General features: G+C 35.0%; 1 protein-coding gene across 1 annotated transcript in view; it reads left to right on the forward strand.

The window, feature by feature from the left end:
- Positions 1-1,803: 1,803 nt before the first annotated feature.
- The window catches only part of LOC120781491, a 41,484-nt gene continuing 22,945 nt past the window's right edge, over positions 1,804-20,342 (forward strand). The window contains exons 1-3 of the mRNA XM_040113716.1: positions 1,804-2,145; positions 2,273-2,725; positions 2,798-3,246. Of these exons, the coding sequence (XP_039969650.1) occupies positions 2,611-2,725; positions 2,798-3,246 (564 nt within the window). The 5' untranslated portion in view covers positions 1,804-2,145; positions 2,273-2,610. The remainder of the gene's footprint in view (positions 2,146-2,272; positions 2,726-2,797; positions 3,247-20,342) is intronic.

A 20,342-nucleotide genomic window follows, 5' to 3' on the forward strand; every position in this document is an offset into this window, starting at 1 on the left:
ATCTTTTATTTTTTTTTCATTGTTTTATTCATTATTGGGTACATCAGTAATTACTGTGGTTGATTGTAAAACCGAGACAATAGGCTTATGATACGAGAAATACGATACATATATTTTAGAATTAAAATTAGACAGAAATCTAGAAAAAACTGCATCGATTGTTGTTCCATGTCTTGTAGTTGGCTCATTACGGTCATTATTCATTTGTAACTCTAATTTATCTCGTAGAAAGTTTATCAAGAGTTGTCCATCTTTGGATGCGAAATTGATATTGAAATCTCCTGCTAAGATTAGTGGCAACGTATGATAGTTTTCTCCTAGTTCTTCAGAACCTACTCGACCATAAGCCTTCTGTATATAAACTTTATGATATTATTAACTGTGTTATTGGGCGAAATGTAAACAACTACCATTATGATGTTTGTTCCATCGTCCAAAATACAGTGAGCAGCACATATATCACCAATTGATGACTGACCAATATCAACTTCACGAATATGTCGTAATAGAATGTCCATGTTCGAAGTTACTATATTCGAGGTATCATTCGATTTCTGATAAATTGCCACTCCTGCTGATCTAACATTTTTACGCTTGAATTTCGCAATACAATCAAAATTCGGGATCTCAATGTTTTCATCGTCATTTGACCAGGTTTCTGATAAAAACAGGATATTGCTTGAATCAATTGCGGGATCGCTCAAGTCCGATACGTGTTTTCTGAGACTTTGGCAATTAAAAGTAACCATGGAGTTTGAGTATAATTTTGTATGAATGCATGCATAGTAATATTTATAGTCAATTTTGACTTGCATATCTAATAATTTTATTTAATTTTTACATAATATACTATACTAATAAATATTTTTGTGTTATATTATATTTCCTACTAATAGATATTAAATTGATCACAACAATATATACAAGGCATTTATGAGTTTGATGGAATACCCTTATTGTAGGTCGGAATTCGCCTCGCAATTTTAACATTTTTACAATTCTCTCACATATTCTAACCGAGAATATGAAGAGACAGAAATATATGTATTTACGGCATATGATGACATGGCATATATGCCGAAGCAGAGAATAGGCAGAGACAGAAATACGCTCCCAACGAAGAATTTCGTTTATATTTATTTCATTTTGAACAGCGAAAAATGTGTACAAAACACACCTCTCGCACAGAGAACATAAACAAATTTTTTATGCATGTATGTACATCTTCTATCATATTAATCTTATGTCTCTGCACATGCTCATATCATAATCTTATTATGTATACGCATGTGCGCATTCAGAAATTTAAATCATGATTTTATAACTTATCAATATACATAATTTATTACATGCGCGCGCATTGATCTGCATGTTCTTGCATTCATATATATTTATATGTACATACATATGTATGCGTACACATGTACACATGTACCAGAAATTACCGTTCGCCTCGCCTGATCACACTTTTCGTAACGCGTTCGACAGCTTACTCCCCAAGCCAAGCGCGCGTAAAGAAGTTTCACTTCAAAAATCAAATTGTGAAAATTTTCATTTAATTTCTACAGCAGGCATTTCTCATTAAGGAGGTAAGTTGAACTGTGTAAATTATGTGGATCGTGCATTTGAGGTTAAATTCACCAATCTGTCCATAGTCCAAAATGCCTAAAGGACGCCGTGCGAACATTGGCCGCCGCACAAGACATGCAAGCCAGCAACAAGTTTATTCACAGAACTTAAGCGAAGAAAGACAAATTTCAACAAGAGAAAATGCCCAATTGAGACAACGCGTGAGGACACGAAGATCATTGGCATCATACAATCGTTTGGCATTCCAATATGATCCCACTGCGAACTACAGTGACGATGAAAATTTAGATATTGGACAAATGACGACTATATGCCGATATTGCAATGCGTTGAAGTTCAAAAGAGAAACGGCTGGATTGTGCTGCGCAAGTGGAAAAGTCAAACCATCCGGATCCATTACTTACACCACCACAGCCACTGAAACCATTGTTTGATAGAAGTGATCCCGATTCTAGCCATTTTCTTCAACACATCCTTGAATACAATAACTGCTTTCGCATGACTTCCTTTGGAGCTAATATCATTCGAGAAGACGGATTCATGCCGACTTGCAAGGTTAGCGATCATCACACCAACAAAATGAATTGCTACACATAACAACTACATATACACCACACACTACACCATCACACGATCAGAAGTGACACCGTATTCTTCAACAAATGATTGTATGCAATTACAGATACAAGGACAAATATATCATTTGCATGGTTCAATGGTGCCAAGACCAGATGAATCAATCATCAATTTCTGCAAATATATTTCATTTCGTCGATGGTGGATCAGCTGAATGTGCGGTGCAATATACAGGGAACACAACAGTTAAAGAGACAAATTATTGAACAGTTACAAGCATTTTTCCACCAATAATAACACAAATATGTCATAAGAGCGGATTGTTCCCCAACAGGTGAACATGTGCGAAGATTCAATGCACCAACCGTTAATGATGTTGCTGCAATTATTGTTGGCGATCTAACTAAATCGCGAGACATTGTCGTTCAGCGAAGAAGCAATATCATGCATCGTGTAAACGAGACACATCGTTTGTACGATGCGTTACAATATCCAATCATTTATTGGCAAGGGCAGGACGGATACGACATCACGTTGAAGTTGGTCGATCCAATTACAGGTACAATATTCACACACTTATTATTGCTATTATTGGTTTCCACTAATAATTCATTTAATTTTGCATTTTCAGGCGTATCAACGAATAAAAATCTAAGCGCAATGAATTACTATGCATATCGTATGATGATTCGTACAAATGAGGAGAATGTCATTCTGAAGTGCTGCCGGCTATTCCAACAATTCGCTGTCGACATGTATGTCAAAGTCGAGACCGAACGTTTAGCGTTCATCCGATTCAATCAGGCAAAGCTACGATCTGAGGACTATATACACTTGCGTGATGTTATTCATTCATATGGTGATGTTCAGAATATTGGACTTATGACGATTCTCCCATCATCTCATATCGGAAGCCCACGCCACATGCACGAATACGCTCAAGACGCTATGACGTACGTGCGAAATTATGGAACTCCGGATTTATTTATTACGTTAACATGCAATCCGAAGTGGACGGAAATTGAACGTGAGTTGGAACGGGGCCAAAAACCGCAAGATCGCCATGACATAATCGCCAGGGTATTTCAGCAAAATCTAAAGGTTATGATGGATGTTCTGAAATGTAATTTTTCCTTTTCAAATAGAAAACCAAAAAAAAAATGATTCTTAGCTTTTAATTACCAGACGAAATGTTACATAAAACGATCCAATTTGATGGCGAAACGGAGTTCGCTGGGTTTTCTAGTTAAATCATATAATTTTCACTGTTAAGAAAAATTAAACCACCGTTGATCTTGTAATATATATATATATATGTATGTATATATTTACATATAATTCAATAACGGCTGAAACGGTTTGGCTGAAAATTGGTGAAGGTGTATTTTGGAATCTCGGGACGGACTCAGGTTACGAAAATAATTTTTCAACTAAGTTGATATATGCGAATATGAAGCTCACGATAAGAAAAATGAAACTCAGAGATTTTTATACTCTCGCAACAATGTTGCTAAGGAGAGTATTATAGTTTTGTTCACATAACGGTTGTTTGTAAGTCCTAAAACTAAAAGAGTCAGATATAGGGTTATATATACCAAAGTGATCAGGGTGACGAGTAGAGTCGAAATCCGGATGTCTGTCTGTCCGTCCGTCCGTCTGTCCGTCCGTCCGTCCGTGCAAGCTGTAACTTGAGTAAAAATTGAGGTATCATGATGAAACTTGGTACACGTATTCCTTGGCTCCATAAGAAGGTTAAATTCGCAGATGGACAAAATCGGCCTACTGCCACGCCCACAAAATGGCGGAAACCGAAAACTTATAAAGTGTCATAACTAAGCCATAAATAAAGATATTAAAATGAAATTTGGCACAAAGGATTGCATTAGAGAGGGGCATATTTGGACGCAATTTTTTTGGAAAAGTGGGCGTGGCCCCGCCCCCTACTACGTTTTTTGTACATATCTCGGAAACTACTACAGCTATGTCAACCAAACTCTACACAGTCGTTTTCTTCAGGCATCTCCATATACAGTTCAAAAATGGAAGAAATCGGATAATAACCGCGCCCACCTCCCATACAAAGGTTATGTTGAAAATCACTAAAAGTGCGTTAACCGACTAACAAGAAACTTCAGAAACAATAAATTTTACGGAAGAAACTGCAGAAGGAAGCTGCACCCAGTCTTTTTTTAAAAATTGAAAATGGGCGTGGCCTCGCCCACTTATGGACGAAATCCATATCTCAGGAACTACTAGACCGATTTCAATGAAATTAGGTATATAATATTTTCTTAACACCCTGATGACATGTACGAAATATGGGTGAAATCGGTTCACAAGCACGCCTTCTTCCAATATAACGCTATTTTGAATTCCATCTGATGCCTTTTCTGTATAATACGAGTATATACATTAGGAACCAATGATGACAGCGGAATAAAACTTTACAAAAATACGGTATTTGAAAAATATGTAAATGACGTATAATGAAATCTCGATTATCACTTTATCATGCGAGAGTATAAAATGTTCGGTGACACCCGAACTTAGCTCTTCCTTACTTGTTTTTCTTTGGAAATGGCGTTCACACCAAGTTTACAGTATGGCTGAAAGACTATCAGGTACGTCACTGTGTACTTTTTCCAACCACCAACATAGTCGGAAAAATCGTTCTCTCTAAAATTTAGGAGCATGTAGCACTACAAAACTAACATTATAAAATCAATATTTGGCCTAAATTGATTTCTTGGTCGTTCATAAATGATAAAGTAATATTCTACATAATAATAATTCTCCATACAAACTAATTGATCAAACTCATATCCCTGTCTGGAAAACTATTTTATTTGACAAGATTGTTATTCGAAGCAGCGCTATAACTTCCGCATAAATTGTTCAGATCGGACAACTTTACCATATAGTTGCCATACAAACTTATTGCCACTGGCGAAGCGAATGAAATTTTTAGCGAACACGCAGTAAATTCGCCGTGAAGTGGCAAAAATGAATATTTGATATTGTCCCTTACGGATTTGTGAAATTCTTGTCGCTGTAACTGTCAAAATTTGGCGAACGATTAACTAATTCGTGAGTTATATTGTAAATGGAAAAAATGTTAAAAAGTCTTAAAAATTTTAGAATAAAAAGAACCAACCGGAAGTAATTCGAAGGTAGGGTTATTGGAGAAAAATTCTGGGCTAGCCATAGGAAAAGCGCCGTTTGGGTCCACAAAAAATAGGATGGGGTTGTGGGAAGGTATTGCAGCTGAGTAGAATAACATTGGCTCTAGTGGAAGCAAATGGAATAAGATAAATAATTACGATTGCATATACATATGTACATATGTTTGTATGTATGTACATAAATATACCCGTATTTATTTGCGTATTATTTAGGTTTGGTTGGACTACAAACTAAAATTAAAAAAGTGAGTGTGCTTATGACCGCACGACTGAAGTAAAACTTCTTTCGCTCTATCTATATGTATATATATATGAATGTGTGTGTACAAAATATACATGTATGCACATATACATATATTAATTTCCTACAAATATTTAAATTTATTTTACAAAACATACCTCTCGCACAGAGATCATAAACAAATTTTTTATGTTCTTGTCTCACATGCCCAAGAATATGAAGAGACATAAATATGTATATGCTCCTTATGATGCTCCCAACAACAGCATTGTGATATTTTCATGCTTCAATTTTTCTTTCAACTTGGGAATCGCAATGTATGCAAATATACATACATATATGCTTTTGCGTTTTGCCGTCGGCAATTCAATATTGACATGTTAACATAATTATGATTTGAGTATAATTTTGTATGAATGCATGCATAGTAATATTTATAGTCAATTTGGACTTGCATATCTAATAATTTTATTTAATTTTTACATAATATACTATACTAATAAATATTTTTGTGTTATATTATATTTCCTACTAATAGAAATTAAATTGATCACAACAATATATACAAGGCATTTATGAGTTTGATGGAATACCCTTATTGTAGGCCGGAATTCGCTTCGCAATTTTAACATTTTTTGCAATTCTCTCACATATTCTAACCGAGAATATGAAGAGACAGAAATATATGTATTTACGGCATATGATGACATGGCATATATGCCGAAGCAGAGAATAGGCAGAGACAGAAATATGTACACTCCCAACGAAGAATTTCGTTTATATTTATTTCATTTTGAACAGCGAAAAATGTGTACAAAACACACCTCTCGCACAGAGAACATAAACAAATTTTTTATGCATGTACATATTTACATCTTCTATCATATTAATCTTTTGTCTCTGCACATGCTCATATCATAATCTTATTATGTATACGCATGTGCGCATTCAGAAATTTAAATCATGATTTTATAACTTATCAATATACATAATGTATTACATGCGCGCGCATTGATCTGCATGTTCTTGCATTCATATATATTTATATGTACATACATATGTATATTTGCATACACTTCCGAACAAATAATGCACAAGCATACAAAACATACATATGTATGCGTACACATGTACACATGTACCAGCAATTAGCGTTCGCCTCGCCTGATCACACTTTTCGTAACGCGTTCGTCAGCTTACTCCCCAAGCCAAGCGCGCGTAAAGAAGTTTTACTTCAAAAAATGCAGATAATCCGATGGAGACTATAGCCACAGGGGGAGGGCCTTACACTCAACGAAGCTTAACCCCTTTAGAGCTGGGCGTGGACGAGTTGCTCAGCTTTCAGCAGGCCGTCAATCCAAGTGGAACCACTGCAGCTGAAAATTCGGAGAACCTATAAGAAATTCGGAGAAAAGCAATCGCAAACGCAAAAAAGCATTGCCATACTTTCCAGAAAATTAATTCAGGGGCAATAAATACGGGTGTTCAGACCACCTTTGTTAATTCGTTAGTCGTTACTTGGTAGTTTTTTACGTTGGTTGTGTTTTTGTAAAATTAACAAATTATCGTCGTCATTGCGAAAAAATACATTTGCTGTCTACTACAAATTAGGTTTTGACAAATTTTTCAAAGGTAAGTATTTAATATAATTGAATCAGCTATTTTGAAACAAAATTTACACCCACCACTGATGTACAGCAAAAAGTATGTTTACAGTTAAGTGTTTTAACCAAGTATCAACTAACGAACTACCAGATTAACAAGTTCGGTCTGAATACTCCTAATGAAATTGCAAGTTATACTAGGAAAATATATGAGTTGAAAAAAGAAAAATTGGTCTGGAATTGGTAATACCGTTGTTGACAATCAAATCGAAAATATTTGCCTTTTAAGCAATTATGGCGATTTGGCTATTTTTAATTTAAGGGGGTACTCTCATGTGAACGCATACATTTTACCACTTTTTAGGAAAATTTTTTTTATGCGACAACAAAATTCAATCATTTTAATTTTTTGATATATTTTTATTTGTATCTTGAAATGTACAAACAAAATTTTTTTTTCGTTTTTAACATTTTTAATTTTTTTTTTTATATCAAAGTAGTCCCCAACAAAAAAAAGTAGTTCACTGATCATGGTGATAGCGGCTGTTCATGTTGTCTGAAATAAAAAAATCGAATGGACTCAGCAGTTCTGCGGCTATCGTCCCTACCAATTATAATAAATTTCACTAAAAAAAAAGCAAAAGGTCGAACTCCAAAAAAAAGTCACGAAAATCTTGTTTTTTTCATTAAAAATCGTTTAAAAAAATATGAAAAATTTTCGAAAATAAGCAATTCTGGTAGGGACGATAACTATAAATGAGGAGAAGAACATATGTATGTAAATTTTAAAGCAATCGGTTGAATACTTTTTTTTTAGGACCATGACAGTTTCAGAAAATGATGATTCGAGAAAAATGCGTTTAAAGTTTCAAGAGCTGCAGATTTGTCATGGCGCCTGGTAGACAGTCGCTTACGACACGTCGGCGACTATGAGCTGTAACTTATCAAATACTATGAATTTCGGTCTGAATTTTTCACAGCATGTTTTCAATGGGTTTTACTGTCAAAATATACAAAAAAAATAGATTTTTTGAAGTGATTACATGAGAATACCCCCTTAAAAATTGAGATATCGTAAAGAAACTTGGTACTCGTAATCCTTGAAAAAAATGGGTTCGAGTTAGTAGAAGGGCGTAGTCGAACCACCGCCAGGCCAAAAAACGCTTTTAAACCAAAACTTAAAAAGTGTCATTACTAAGCCACTTGTGTATCAACTATTTTTTTTTAAATCCGCTCTCTAACTGGTTAAATGTATGTACATGTCCTTCAAACCACAAAAGCTAACTCAACAAAACTTGCGGAGGAGAAGTCTTTCTAGCATTTCTTTATACGTATACATTGTGAAAATTGATGAAATCCGATGATAACCAATCCTCACATAATAGATATGTTGAAAATTACTAAATATGCGATAACTCACATAATAAATGAGCCACAGGCAGCCTTTATGGGAGTTGGGGGGTATTAAACAATCATTTCAAAAGTTGTAATTTTATGCATACTCTCCACACATACTTTCTCGTTTTTGAGGGGGGTTATTAAAAATGAGTAAAATGAAGGAAATTCGAACATGAAAGTGTATTTTTTGTATTATTGGTTTTTGTTTCTAATTTAATTTAAAAAAAAAGGCGTATATATTTTACTTTCTGTGCTTCTTTATTGAGTCAGAGCTTCCCTGCAAAAGATTACATAAAATTTATTTTACTAGTTTTAAATTATCTGGAGAGTTACGTTCCAAGCTTTGTTTAAAACTTCTTATTGTTGCTATTCAGTGCGATTTGTAATTGTTAATTAAATCAATTTTTAGCATTTGTGTCTGAAATGAAATAGACTTGCAAGAATTGTGGACTTTGGCCTGATGATGCTAGAAGGCAATCTATTAGATGATACACTTTTCCTTATCTTTTAAAAGTAGGCATAAAATTTTCTTCCCTTATTTCTTTCGCGCCCAATGACGTCATTTGAAAAAGATTATTCTACCTACGTATGTATGTAAGTTGTTTAAAAAATGTGCAGATTGGCTGTGGCGGATCCTTCTTATTGGGGAGATGGACTTTTTCAGAAGCACAGCACATATGTACCATTTGGTTCATCGGCCCAGTTTTAGTAGAACACTGAAAGCCAATGCGCACTTTCTTCGATTTGCAGGACGATTTTCAATTTCTGTTAAAGATTCTCCATCACGACGTGTTTTTGATATCCTCGCCTGGGAACTATTTCCCGAAAGTTGATATCTAGTCTTTTGGGCATTTTAAAACGAAAAAAAGGTACACTGTGCTAAATTATTTGCTTAAAATCTATAAAAATGTAACTGAAAAATTATAAAAAGAGTCGCTAAGCTGATTGGATAGTTAAAAGTTACAATAAGTATATTATCTGTGAAAAATTAAAAAAAAAATGGATTTACATTGTTCTGAAAAGAAAACTGATGTTTGGTTCTGAAAAAACTTTGTTTATTTAAAAAAAAAAAACTTATAATTTGGGTTGAATTACCTGCTATACGAATGTAAAGTGTACATATATACATTCAGTATAGAAAATATATATTATAGCAATATTTGCTTAATTTCGCACACTAATGCTGGGTAGTGGATCGACCACGCGACTGAGCTTTTATACCGGTGGCATTTATACATACATATATGTAAATATCGTTTTTGAAATGAAAAAGTACTTTATTTCTTGACATTGACTCCTCTCCACTACCCCAGTGATACTTACCTACACTCACTTCACACTCCGGGAGTTAACAACAGGTCTTTCCAACGGAGTGGAGGTTTTCCTGTTCCTCTGCTTCCCCTGGCATCAATATCATCGGCATACACCAGGAGCTGTACATTCTTATAAAAGATTGTACATTGTCGATTAAGTTTTGCAGCTCGAATTATTTTCTTCAAGAGCAGATTGAAGAAGTCGTGCGAAAAGAGAGTCGCCTCGTCTGAAGCCTCGTTTGGTATCGAACGGCTCGGAGAGGTCCTTCCCGATCCTGACGGAGCTTCTGGTGTTCCTCAACGTCAGTTTACACAGCTGTATTAGTTTTGCGGGAATACCAAATTCAGACATCGCGGCATAAAGGCAGCTCCTTTTCGTGCTGTAAAAAGCAGCTTTGAAATCGACGAAGAGGTGGTGCGTGTCGATTCTCTTCTCCAATGTGTGGCGCATGGTGAATAATATGTCGGTTGTTGATGTTCCAGGTCTAAAGCCACACTGTTAAGGTCGAATAACTTTGTTGACGGTGGGCTTTAATCTTTCACGCAATACGCTCGATAGAACCTTATATGCGATATTTAGAAGACTTATCTCACGGTAGTTGGCGCAGATTTTGGGATCTCTCTTTTTGTGGATTGAACAGAGCACAATTAAATTCAAATTTTTGGCCATGCTTTTGTTCAACCATATTTTACAAAGAAGCTGATGCATGCTTCTTATCAGTTCTTCGCCACCGTTTTTGGAAAGCTCGGCCAGCAATCTTTGTTGTTCTTCAAACGGGCAATTGCTATTCTTCATGGTTGAATAATGAAACATCTGCTCCATTGTCATCGATTGGGAATCAGGTTCACCTTCTCCTGCAGTTATGATTTCACTACACTTTTACTACTTCTGCGGGTTCTACAAGAGTATTCTCCGGTTTTGAAACCTTCTGTTAGTCGCCGCAATTTTCGTAGAATTTTCGAGCATTTCCCCTGTCGGTCAGCTTATCAAGCTCTTCATACTCACGCAACTCTCGGTATCTATCTCATCCCGCACGTGTTGTGATGGATCATAACGTTGCGAGGTAGGCAGTTGTTTTCCCTCCTCTGCGACACGATACTCCTCATCGTACCAGCTGTTCTTATGCGTTGTCCGAAAACTAATAGTTTCGTTTGCAGCTGTACGTAAGGAGCTTGAAGTGCTTCAAGACTCTACTCGCCTCAGTCTTTGTCTCGCCCATCGTATTTCTTGGACGGCGATGATGATGTCAGCTTTCACTCTAGCGAGGACGTCAACCAGCTGGTCAGGGGCACCTCCCCATTAAAGGGACCGGACACTCCAGGTGCTTGCCTTTAAATCGTTATCCTTAGTGCGTTTGCCATGGTCATCATCAAAAGGGGGTTCTCTTATCCAAGTCTGTTTATGCTTTTTCATCGCTTTTTCACTGGTAGTGTTTTTACGTGGCGGGTCTCAAACCCAGTGCACAACCCTATGATGTTTCGCCTTCTCACTTTAGCTCGCCTTCAAACGGATGTTTTCTGGCTAACCAGAGGATACTTGGTCAAAGACCGGAAGTCGTGAGCTGCTTGAGCCATATGTAAAAAAATCGTTTCTGGGCACTCCCAAGTGAATGGCAATCAGACAGCTTTCCTCACTTGCGTGAATTTCTACGTACTTGTATGACTCCATCTCTACATCGATTATTATTTTTACCGGGCATCTCGACAAGCAAAATATTATTTAAAGTTGGGCTGGAATGTAGGTAAGAATAATAGGTGTATACATATGTATGTGTGCATCTTGTAGGTAAGTTTATAGCAGTGGTGCGCACGCCTCAATACTATCATTTTACGTTTGCGCTGCACAAACATTGCTATAGATTTTCGTACGTACCTAGCGTACGTGTTCAGCCGCTTTCGTGTGCGTGTGATATTTTTCGCAGTAGCAGAATTATCAGTCAAACACGCGTGTTTGGATTTTTATTGCGTTGAGCGCCACTGGTTTATAGTTAATATTTTAATGGGAATGTTTGCATATGTGTAGATATTTTTTTCCGAAATTATTACCCTTAAATAGATCAATGAATATTCTGGAAAAATGCGGCGACCATGCGATATTTTTCAAATAACTTTGTTCATATTTTTTAAAATGATAAAAACACTTATTGTGACAAAACTATTATATTAGCCGTGTTTTATTTGACCACCACAAGCTAATAGCTAAATCATGGACAAATAAAACGCACTTAGCTTATTCCATATATTCGCTTAAAAATTAATTGGGTTGGTAATGCGGACAAGAACAATCAGCTGATATACAATTTAGTTTAAAAATTCAAATTTGTAAACGGAATATTAATATGCTATACAAATATGTATATGTATTTATTTTAGTTACTTGAGGTCTAGAATATAAAAAACTGAAAACAAGTGTTCATATTTGTCTTAATTTCAACTTAATACTCATCCAAAAAATCTGTAATTTTGGTTTGTCAAAATGAGATTTCTCACTTTGCCAACTACCTTTTTTTTCTGGTCAAATAAAACACGCTTATTGTAGTTAGACATATGTTGTTGCGACATTAGATGTGTAGATAATTATATGGTCTGCAAATATATAGTACATTATTTTTATTCTACCAAGTTGTTCAATAAGCTTTGTCGTTCAATAAGAGAACGCGGGCTAGTAGCACCAAAATTTTTTTTGTTTTGTTGGTATACTCCTAAATCTGTCAATTTATCCTTTTTTTACAAGGGATTTAGTGTCGCCGTGTCACAGTATTTTTTTACAATGGAAAAAATTGAATATCATGCAGTGATAAAATTTTTATTTTTGGAAGGTGTAGGGCCAAAAGAAATTCACCAACGAATGTTAAAAGTGTATAATGATTGTTCACCTACAATTAGAATAGTAGAAAGATGGGTTGCTGAATATAACGTGAAGTACGTCCAAAAAGCGGAACAACAACAGAAATCATAGCCAAAATACAGGATATGGAAGATCGTTGATTGACTGAGAGAGATTTAGTAGAGTCTCTACACATCTCATTAGGCAGTGTGAGCCATATTTTAAGTGTAAGTTTGGGTTTTAGAGCTGTGTGCACAGTGGGTGTCGCATTCGCTAGCAATGGAACAAAAACACATTCGAATGCGACTTTCTCAGCAATATTTGGAGCGTTTTAAAAAGGATAAAGTGGATTTTGTGCGTCGATTCATCATAATGGATGAGACTTGGGTCTATCACCGAGAAATTTGGTTTGTGGATTATTTGCAAATTGGTAAAAAAATGAATTCTGAATATTATTGCAACCTTTTTCATCAGGACAATGCATCGTGTCACAAGAGGATTTTGACAAGGGCTAAAATCCATGAATTAAAGTTCGAATTGTTGGAGCATACACCGTGTTTGGCCCCAAGAGACTTCCATTTGTCTCCAGAACTCCAAAAATGTATGCGTGGCAAGCGTTTTTCATCAAATGAAGACGTCATAACGGCTGTGGAAGCGTATTTTGCAGACTTCACTTCAGGAATGGGATCTACAGACTAGAGGGTCGTTGGAGCAAGTGTATTAACATTCAGGGAGATTATACAGAATAATAAAGTGTATTTTGAATTATAAAATTGTGCTTTTCTTATCGAACGACAAAATTTATTGAATAACCTGGTATAATCAATAGTTTTGTCGGCGCACGCGATTTATGAAAGGTTTTTGACAATTTTTTCACACCTTGGGTTACATTATTGGACCCTAACTTTTTGAAAATTTAATACATATAGCCTATGCTCACCACAGATGGTGTAGCTTTCCAACAGTGAAAGAATTTTTCAAGTCGGTCAAGTAGTTTCGGAGCTTATTCAATGCAAACAATCAATAGTATTGTATATAGTATAATAGTAAAGATAATGCTAAGATACCATTGAAGGTACTAACTGTAGCAACGTATGCAGTATGTAAATCCAATCGGATCCGTAAATGAAAGTGCTAAATTTGAAACAACGCGGTTTGATAGGGAACTTGAAATAGATTGCTACATTCTTCGCGGTTTATCCTCCAAGTTTTCCAATATAAAAAAGTCAACAGCTGACAGCTAAAACCATTGTGCATCCAGCATTCGGACATTTTATGGCGTTTTTTTACTGTGGCAACTTTTCTTAATTAAAGAAACAACAATCATTAACTGGAAAAATAAGGAAACAGCGAGAAAAGCAACGATACTCATAGCAGCCGGGTGCAAATTTGATTGTGATTCTTCAGAAAGAATCGGTCGATCTAGCAAAGGTATCAAATACTTATGTTAGATACGTTTCTTATAACGTTCCGAAACCGAAGACAAAATGTAAAATCTTATTTACTGCTTGATAGATAGATTTAAAGGTCTTTTGGATAAAGACAACGTCGTGTGACGTTTGAAGCTTAAAGATGAACTTGCAAATGTCAAAAAACAGCAAATTACCGACTACTGCATTGAAAACGTTGAAGAATTCATAGTTTTCTTCGCATATTCTACACTTCCTGTGACGAATTCGAACTGTGGATGCTCTTTTTTGACACTTCGCCGCATTGAAACGTGGCTAACGACGAACATGGTTCAAGATAGATTGATCGGCCTGGCACATCGAATTGTTTTGTGAAATTTTTCTATTCAATACATGAACTGACTACAGTATTTTTGAATATATTGAAATAAGGTATGTCACCCGCAGATCTACGATTTACAATGTGTTTTGTTTTCAATTTAGTAAGATTTGATATAAGAAGGTCGATATGAAATTTTTCCACAATGATATTTAACTCTATGAAGACTACAATATTTAATATAATAATCTTGATGTTGCAAGTAAATGTTTTTAAAAGAACTATTTCTGGATCCGCCTCTGGTATATAAAAATCAATAAAGTTATAAAGTAGAACTTTACACAAATAGTGTCCTCAAGGTATTGAATCATACGCCCAAAAATTGTCGAAATCCGATTACAACTTATGCCAAAAATGGGTAAAATCGGATCAACACTCCTCATATACATGTATATGACATAAATATTTTCGAACTTCTGATTCACTTCATACCGCATCTATGACCAAATATGTAAAAACCTTAATGAAATTCAGAAAGAATGGATCAATTCACGGCGTTACTTTCATGTTCAATTTCAAGTCAACCCCCCAAGGCATTTATTCGGCTTTGATCTTTATTAGTTGCAAGAGTGTGAAACGTTCGGTTACACCCGACCTTAGCCTTTATTTACTTGTTTTATAATAATTATGAGCTATGAGCAATTAATTATGTTATATGTTAAATTTTATTGTAAGCTGGTCAGTTTCAAATATTTTAAGACTTTTTTTCAAAGCTTTTGGAGGCGAATATAAAAGCTGGCATCCTCCTATACATAAATAAACAAAATATTGATTGTGATATTTTCCGAAGGTACTTAGCAATGAGGAAAGAAACGCATGGAACCTTTTTAAGCAGTAGTGCATGGTTTCTATGGAAATTAATTAAAGTTGAAAATATGACGGTAATAAGGGAAACTTCTACGGAACACGACAAGAGATGTTAAACCGTTAATTTAAAAAAAAGGTAGTCTATTTAAAATGTCTATTGTAGGAATGAATGCTAAATGAATGATGGATATCTTTTAATACATTATTCAGATGTCAAATTTGTGTATATTTTTATTGATTTAAAATTTTCCATAAAATATACATAAAAGCAAATGCAGAATTTATTTAATCTTATTCTAATTTTGAGCTATAATAGCAACATGTATAACCCGTGCCCAAAAATGTTTTTCACCGGTGTTATTGTTTAAAGCAACGCTACAAACTCCGATCAAGTTTTTCAGATCGGATCACTGTCATTTAAACTGATCCTTCAAAATCAAGACAACCGTCCATACCTTTTTCCTATAAAAAAAATGGACCTGTCAGGGATAAAATACCTTCGATGCAGCCGAAATTAATATTTTTACTTGTTTAATTTTTTATGGTATTTCGTCTCAGTTTCTATATGTTTTATAAGTAACAGTCTCTAGCCGCCATTCTAACCCAAACGATTCTTATAAATTGTTGGTACTGTTGCGTCTCATTTTTATTAACGCAGTTTCATTTTATTCGCTGGAAGATAGAAGATGGTTTTGTATACAGTTGTAAGCAGGAAGTAAAACATATGTGCAAATTTTATTGGAGAACTTGTGACTCCTGAAAGTAGGGTAACAAAAGTAAAAGTAAAAGTAAAGGTAAAAGTTTTCTTCTCAAAAGTCCACGCACGATTAATTAAAAGTGGAATCCAGTGTATACATGTACATAGGTGTGTATACATGAGTCTTGCGAAAAATTTAACCAGTTCAAAACTAGCGCAGAACTTTCCCATTAGGAAGTGAAACTTTTTCAATAGTTAATGTCCTACAAAACTCCGATTACCCATTGGAGTTTAGACCGCGGCCAAGCCCAAACCTACCCAGTTTGCGTCTTTTCTGGCCTGGGATGAATAGTAATGACGGATATAGTTGTTTTCGGATTTGTGTAAAATTCCGTCAGTATATTCGGTAAGGTTTGCCATTTCATCATGTCACGTTTCAATTTGGTACAATGCTTGGAAATTGTTAAAGGTTATTATGCAAATTCACGTTATGCGATGGCCTCTTTTTTTTGCATCGAAAATAAACTTCTTAGAGGAGACCCATTTCTGGATTAATGGCTCGTTAACAAACGAAATTGTCGCTATTGGGTGAGTTAAAACTTTGTGTGGTTCAGGAAACGAAATTGTATCCTCGAAAATTGATCTTTGGTATGGATTGTGGTTTGGCGGTATTATCGGGCTTTATTTCTTTCGAAATTCAGCAGTAATTTCGGGAAATGGTCCGGGCGCCACTTGACGCCAAGATCATATATTGTATTACAGGGGTAGGTTAAATAAAGGTTTATTCCCAAGAATTTTGCAGACTAGACTATACCTAAAATTCTGCACCGAGTCATTGAATATTGGCCAAAACGGGTGGAGATATACAAACGTAATTATTTTTAGTAGAATCTTCAAAAGCACAAATTGCCAAGAATACATATTTGGAGAATTATTGAGTTTAAAATTATATGTATATATCATTAAATCTGCACGAGTACATCAATGATGAGAAAATTTGCAATTACAAAAACTTTTTTTAGCGAAATTATGCTCTCGATGATATACTTATTGAAATGATCACTAAAAAAATGTAGTAACATCATCATTGCTATTTCATTGAGCGTAACCACATCTGGTTCAGCGCTGTATAACATAGTGAAACCCACCATGCTAAATTGTTTGGTCCACCATATACTCTTATTACACTAGGTCTAGCAACATGTTGCTACAGAGTTTAATAGTTTTGTTCACCTAACGGTTTTACGTATCACCTAAAACTAACAGATAGATATAGGGTTATATTTAATTATATTATAAATAAATAATCAGGATGACGAGACGAGTTGAAACCCGGTGACTGCCAGTCTTTCCGTTCGTCCGTTCAAGCTGTAATTTGAGTGCAAATAGAGATATCTTGATGAAACTTGGCATACGCGTTCCTTAGTAAAAAAAAAAGTTCGTAAGTGGACGAAATGAAAACATATAAAATGCCCTAGCTAAACACTAAATCAATATATAAAACTGTAATTTGGCACAGTGGATTGCAGTAGCAGGGAGCACCTGTTGGCAGTTTGAAAAAGACACTAAAACTACAATAACCAAATTTGCTAAGCGCAAGTATTACAAATAGAAGCAGTTAAAATAGATGAAATTGGAAGATAACCAAAACTACTTAAAGAGCAATAAATCAGTACATAAATAAACCAGAGACATTAAATTTTATCTTCGAGATGGGATGAGAGGGCGTAATCGCAGCCGGTGAAACCACGCCTACTTCCTATATAACGCAATTTTTTAACTCCATTTGATTCTTTTACTTTCTAGCACACAAATCAAGAAGTAATTAATATAACAGTAAAAAATTTTGCACTATAGATTCCTTTAAAGTATGCCCCATTTGACCAAAAATTGCTCAAATCCAAACAAAACTGTTCAAGCCTCAGGTTCCGAATATGTGGACCATAGTGTCTTTAGTTGACTTAAAATATCGGTCAATGTGCGAGATATATAATTGAAATTCAGAGAGAATCTTACTTGATAATAGTTAATAAGTGTCGAAAATGGGTTGAATTGGGTCAAAGTTTCAATGAGCCCCCATATACCTAATATAAAGATTTTCGAACTTTCGTGTGATATTTGAGTTATCTGAATAAAAATTACAGAACGTTTTTTGCTCTTAACAGTTTATTTTTCGCCTAAAATACATTAAATTGGGCTAGCCCCCATATAACTAATATCAGGATTTTCGAACATCCGGCTGACTTACTCCATCTTATTGTAAGTGAGGTACTTTATGAAACCCAGGAAACATTTTTTTAGCATGTGGCATGATTATAGTTAATATATAAAATCGGGTCAATAATTCAACTCCCATATACTACGTATAATGATTTTTCTTTTTCTAACAAATCTTTTACCTACTTGTTCGCCAGTGTATGAGTTATATAGAGTAGGTCTATATATAAAATTATTTAGATTCCGATCCTTTCGCTGACGTTTTACATCTTATTTATTTGATTCTTCCAAGTTGCAAGGATATAAAATGTTGGGTTGCACCCGAACTTAACCCTTCCATTACTTGTTCTATGTAAGATGAACATACAAGTACGTTATTTAAAGTAATTTATCTCTTTTAGGGGGAAATTTTGTAGCTGCAGCAATGTTCCTCTCGGCTTGAGACAATTTCTACAATTGCGCTAGATTGTTGTATTTGTTGCAGTCATCAGTGAAGCTATATAAATAATAAATTTTCCCATAATTTACTGAAACTATATATGTTTAAAAATCAGTAATTCACTTACCAAAAAATAATTGCTGGATTGATGCTCTCTTTCGAAGAAGTTTACAAACTTTTTCACTTCTGAACTGACATCATGGTTATTTTCCCAATCGGAGCATATGTATTTACTAATTTGCCATATTTTATTACGTATTGGCAGTTTATCTGGTGGTATCATTACAATAAAAAAAAAAATTACAATGCGAAGCAGACGCAAAAGCGGTTCGTTTTCACGAAAACGGCTTTTTTAACACTGATTTAATACACTCATTAATCTTCTTCTTTTTTAAAGCGTAGTCACCGCTTACGCGGTTATAGTCGAGTTAACAACAGCGCTCCAGTCGTTTCTTCTTTTTCTGTATGGCGCCAATTGGAAATTCCAAGCGCAGCCAGGTCAGGATATTATACAATTGTGTGTGTACTGCGTCGAATATTTAAATTCGCTGAACTACGTAACGTCGAATCATCAGACGAAGTCATTGCGCATGCCTCCGCACCATATAGCAGGACGGGAATAATGAGGGACTTATAAAGTTTGGTTTTTGTTTGTCGAGAGAGGACTTTACTTATCAATTGCCTACTCAGTCTGAAGTAGCACCTGTTGGTAAGAGTTATTCTGCGTTGGATTTCGAGGCTGATATTGCTATTGCTGTTAATACTGGTTCAAAAATTAACGAAATTTTCTACACCTTCGAAGTTATGACTGCTAACAGTGACGTGGGAACCAAGTCGTGAGTGCGACGACTGTTGTTTGATGACAGGAGATATTTCGCCTTGCCTTCATTCACGACCAGACCCATCTGCTTCGCTTCTTTATCCAGTCTGATATAGACCAACAACCAAGAAAAACATAATTATTAACTTTTGAAATGGTCCAAGGCAGCAGAATGTGCGATTAGGTATGTAACCAGGACTACTTCAAAGCATGATCCATTTGAATCACGTGGTTTTTAAATTTTTGCAGGAGTACGGTTTATATTGCATACCTTTAAATAAGTAAAAATTTACAAATTTAATTCTTTAGTACTGTCAACACACTCAAATAAGCAATAAAATGTGTCAATATTTACGGTTTTCTCAAAAAGTTAATTTTGTATAACCCAACAAATATAAAAATGTGTCCTGCACATATTTCCATAGGAGTTTCATACAACAATGGTTGTTATTCCTTGCGAAAAACCAAAAGTGTTGCTTGCTTCTGCTCAATATCTCTTTTATGTTTTGTGGTAAAAATATAAATTTTAATGAAAAAGAAGAGTTGTCAAGTATCGTTTATAAGTAAGTAGCATTAGTTTCAAACTGGAATTGTTATAAGATTATTTTAATTTTTGTTTAGCAATTTTTCAATTACCTAATGTCTATTCCTTGAAGAAAGGGGAACGGAGAATTATTTCGGGCAGCATAAATATATTGTTTAATAATTCATTATTTCATTAATTTGTATAATCTTGTAACATGTTGCTACCGAGTTTATAGTTTTGAATCACTTAAAAATAACAGAGTGGGATGTGGGGTTAAATGTAAAAGTATATACTAAGCGAAACAAAAAAAAAAGACG

The sequence above is a fragment of the Bactrocera tryoni genome, unplaced genomic scaffold (assembly GCF_016617805.1).
Source record: "Bactrocera tryoni isolate S06 unplaced genomic scaffold, CSIRO_BtryS06_freeze2 scaffold_7, whole genome shotgun sequence".
Lineage (NCBI taxonomy): Eukaryota > Metazoa > Arthropoda > Insecta > Diptera > Tephritidae > Bactrocera > Bactrocera tryoni.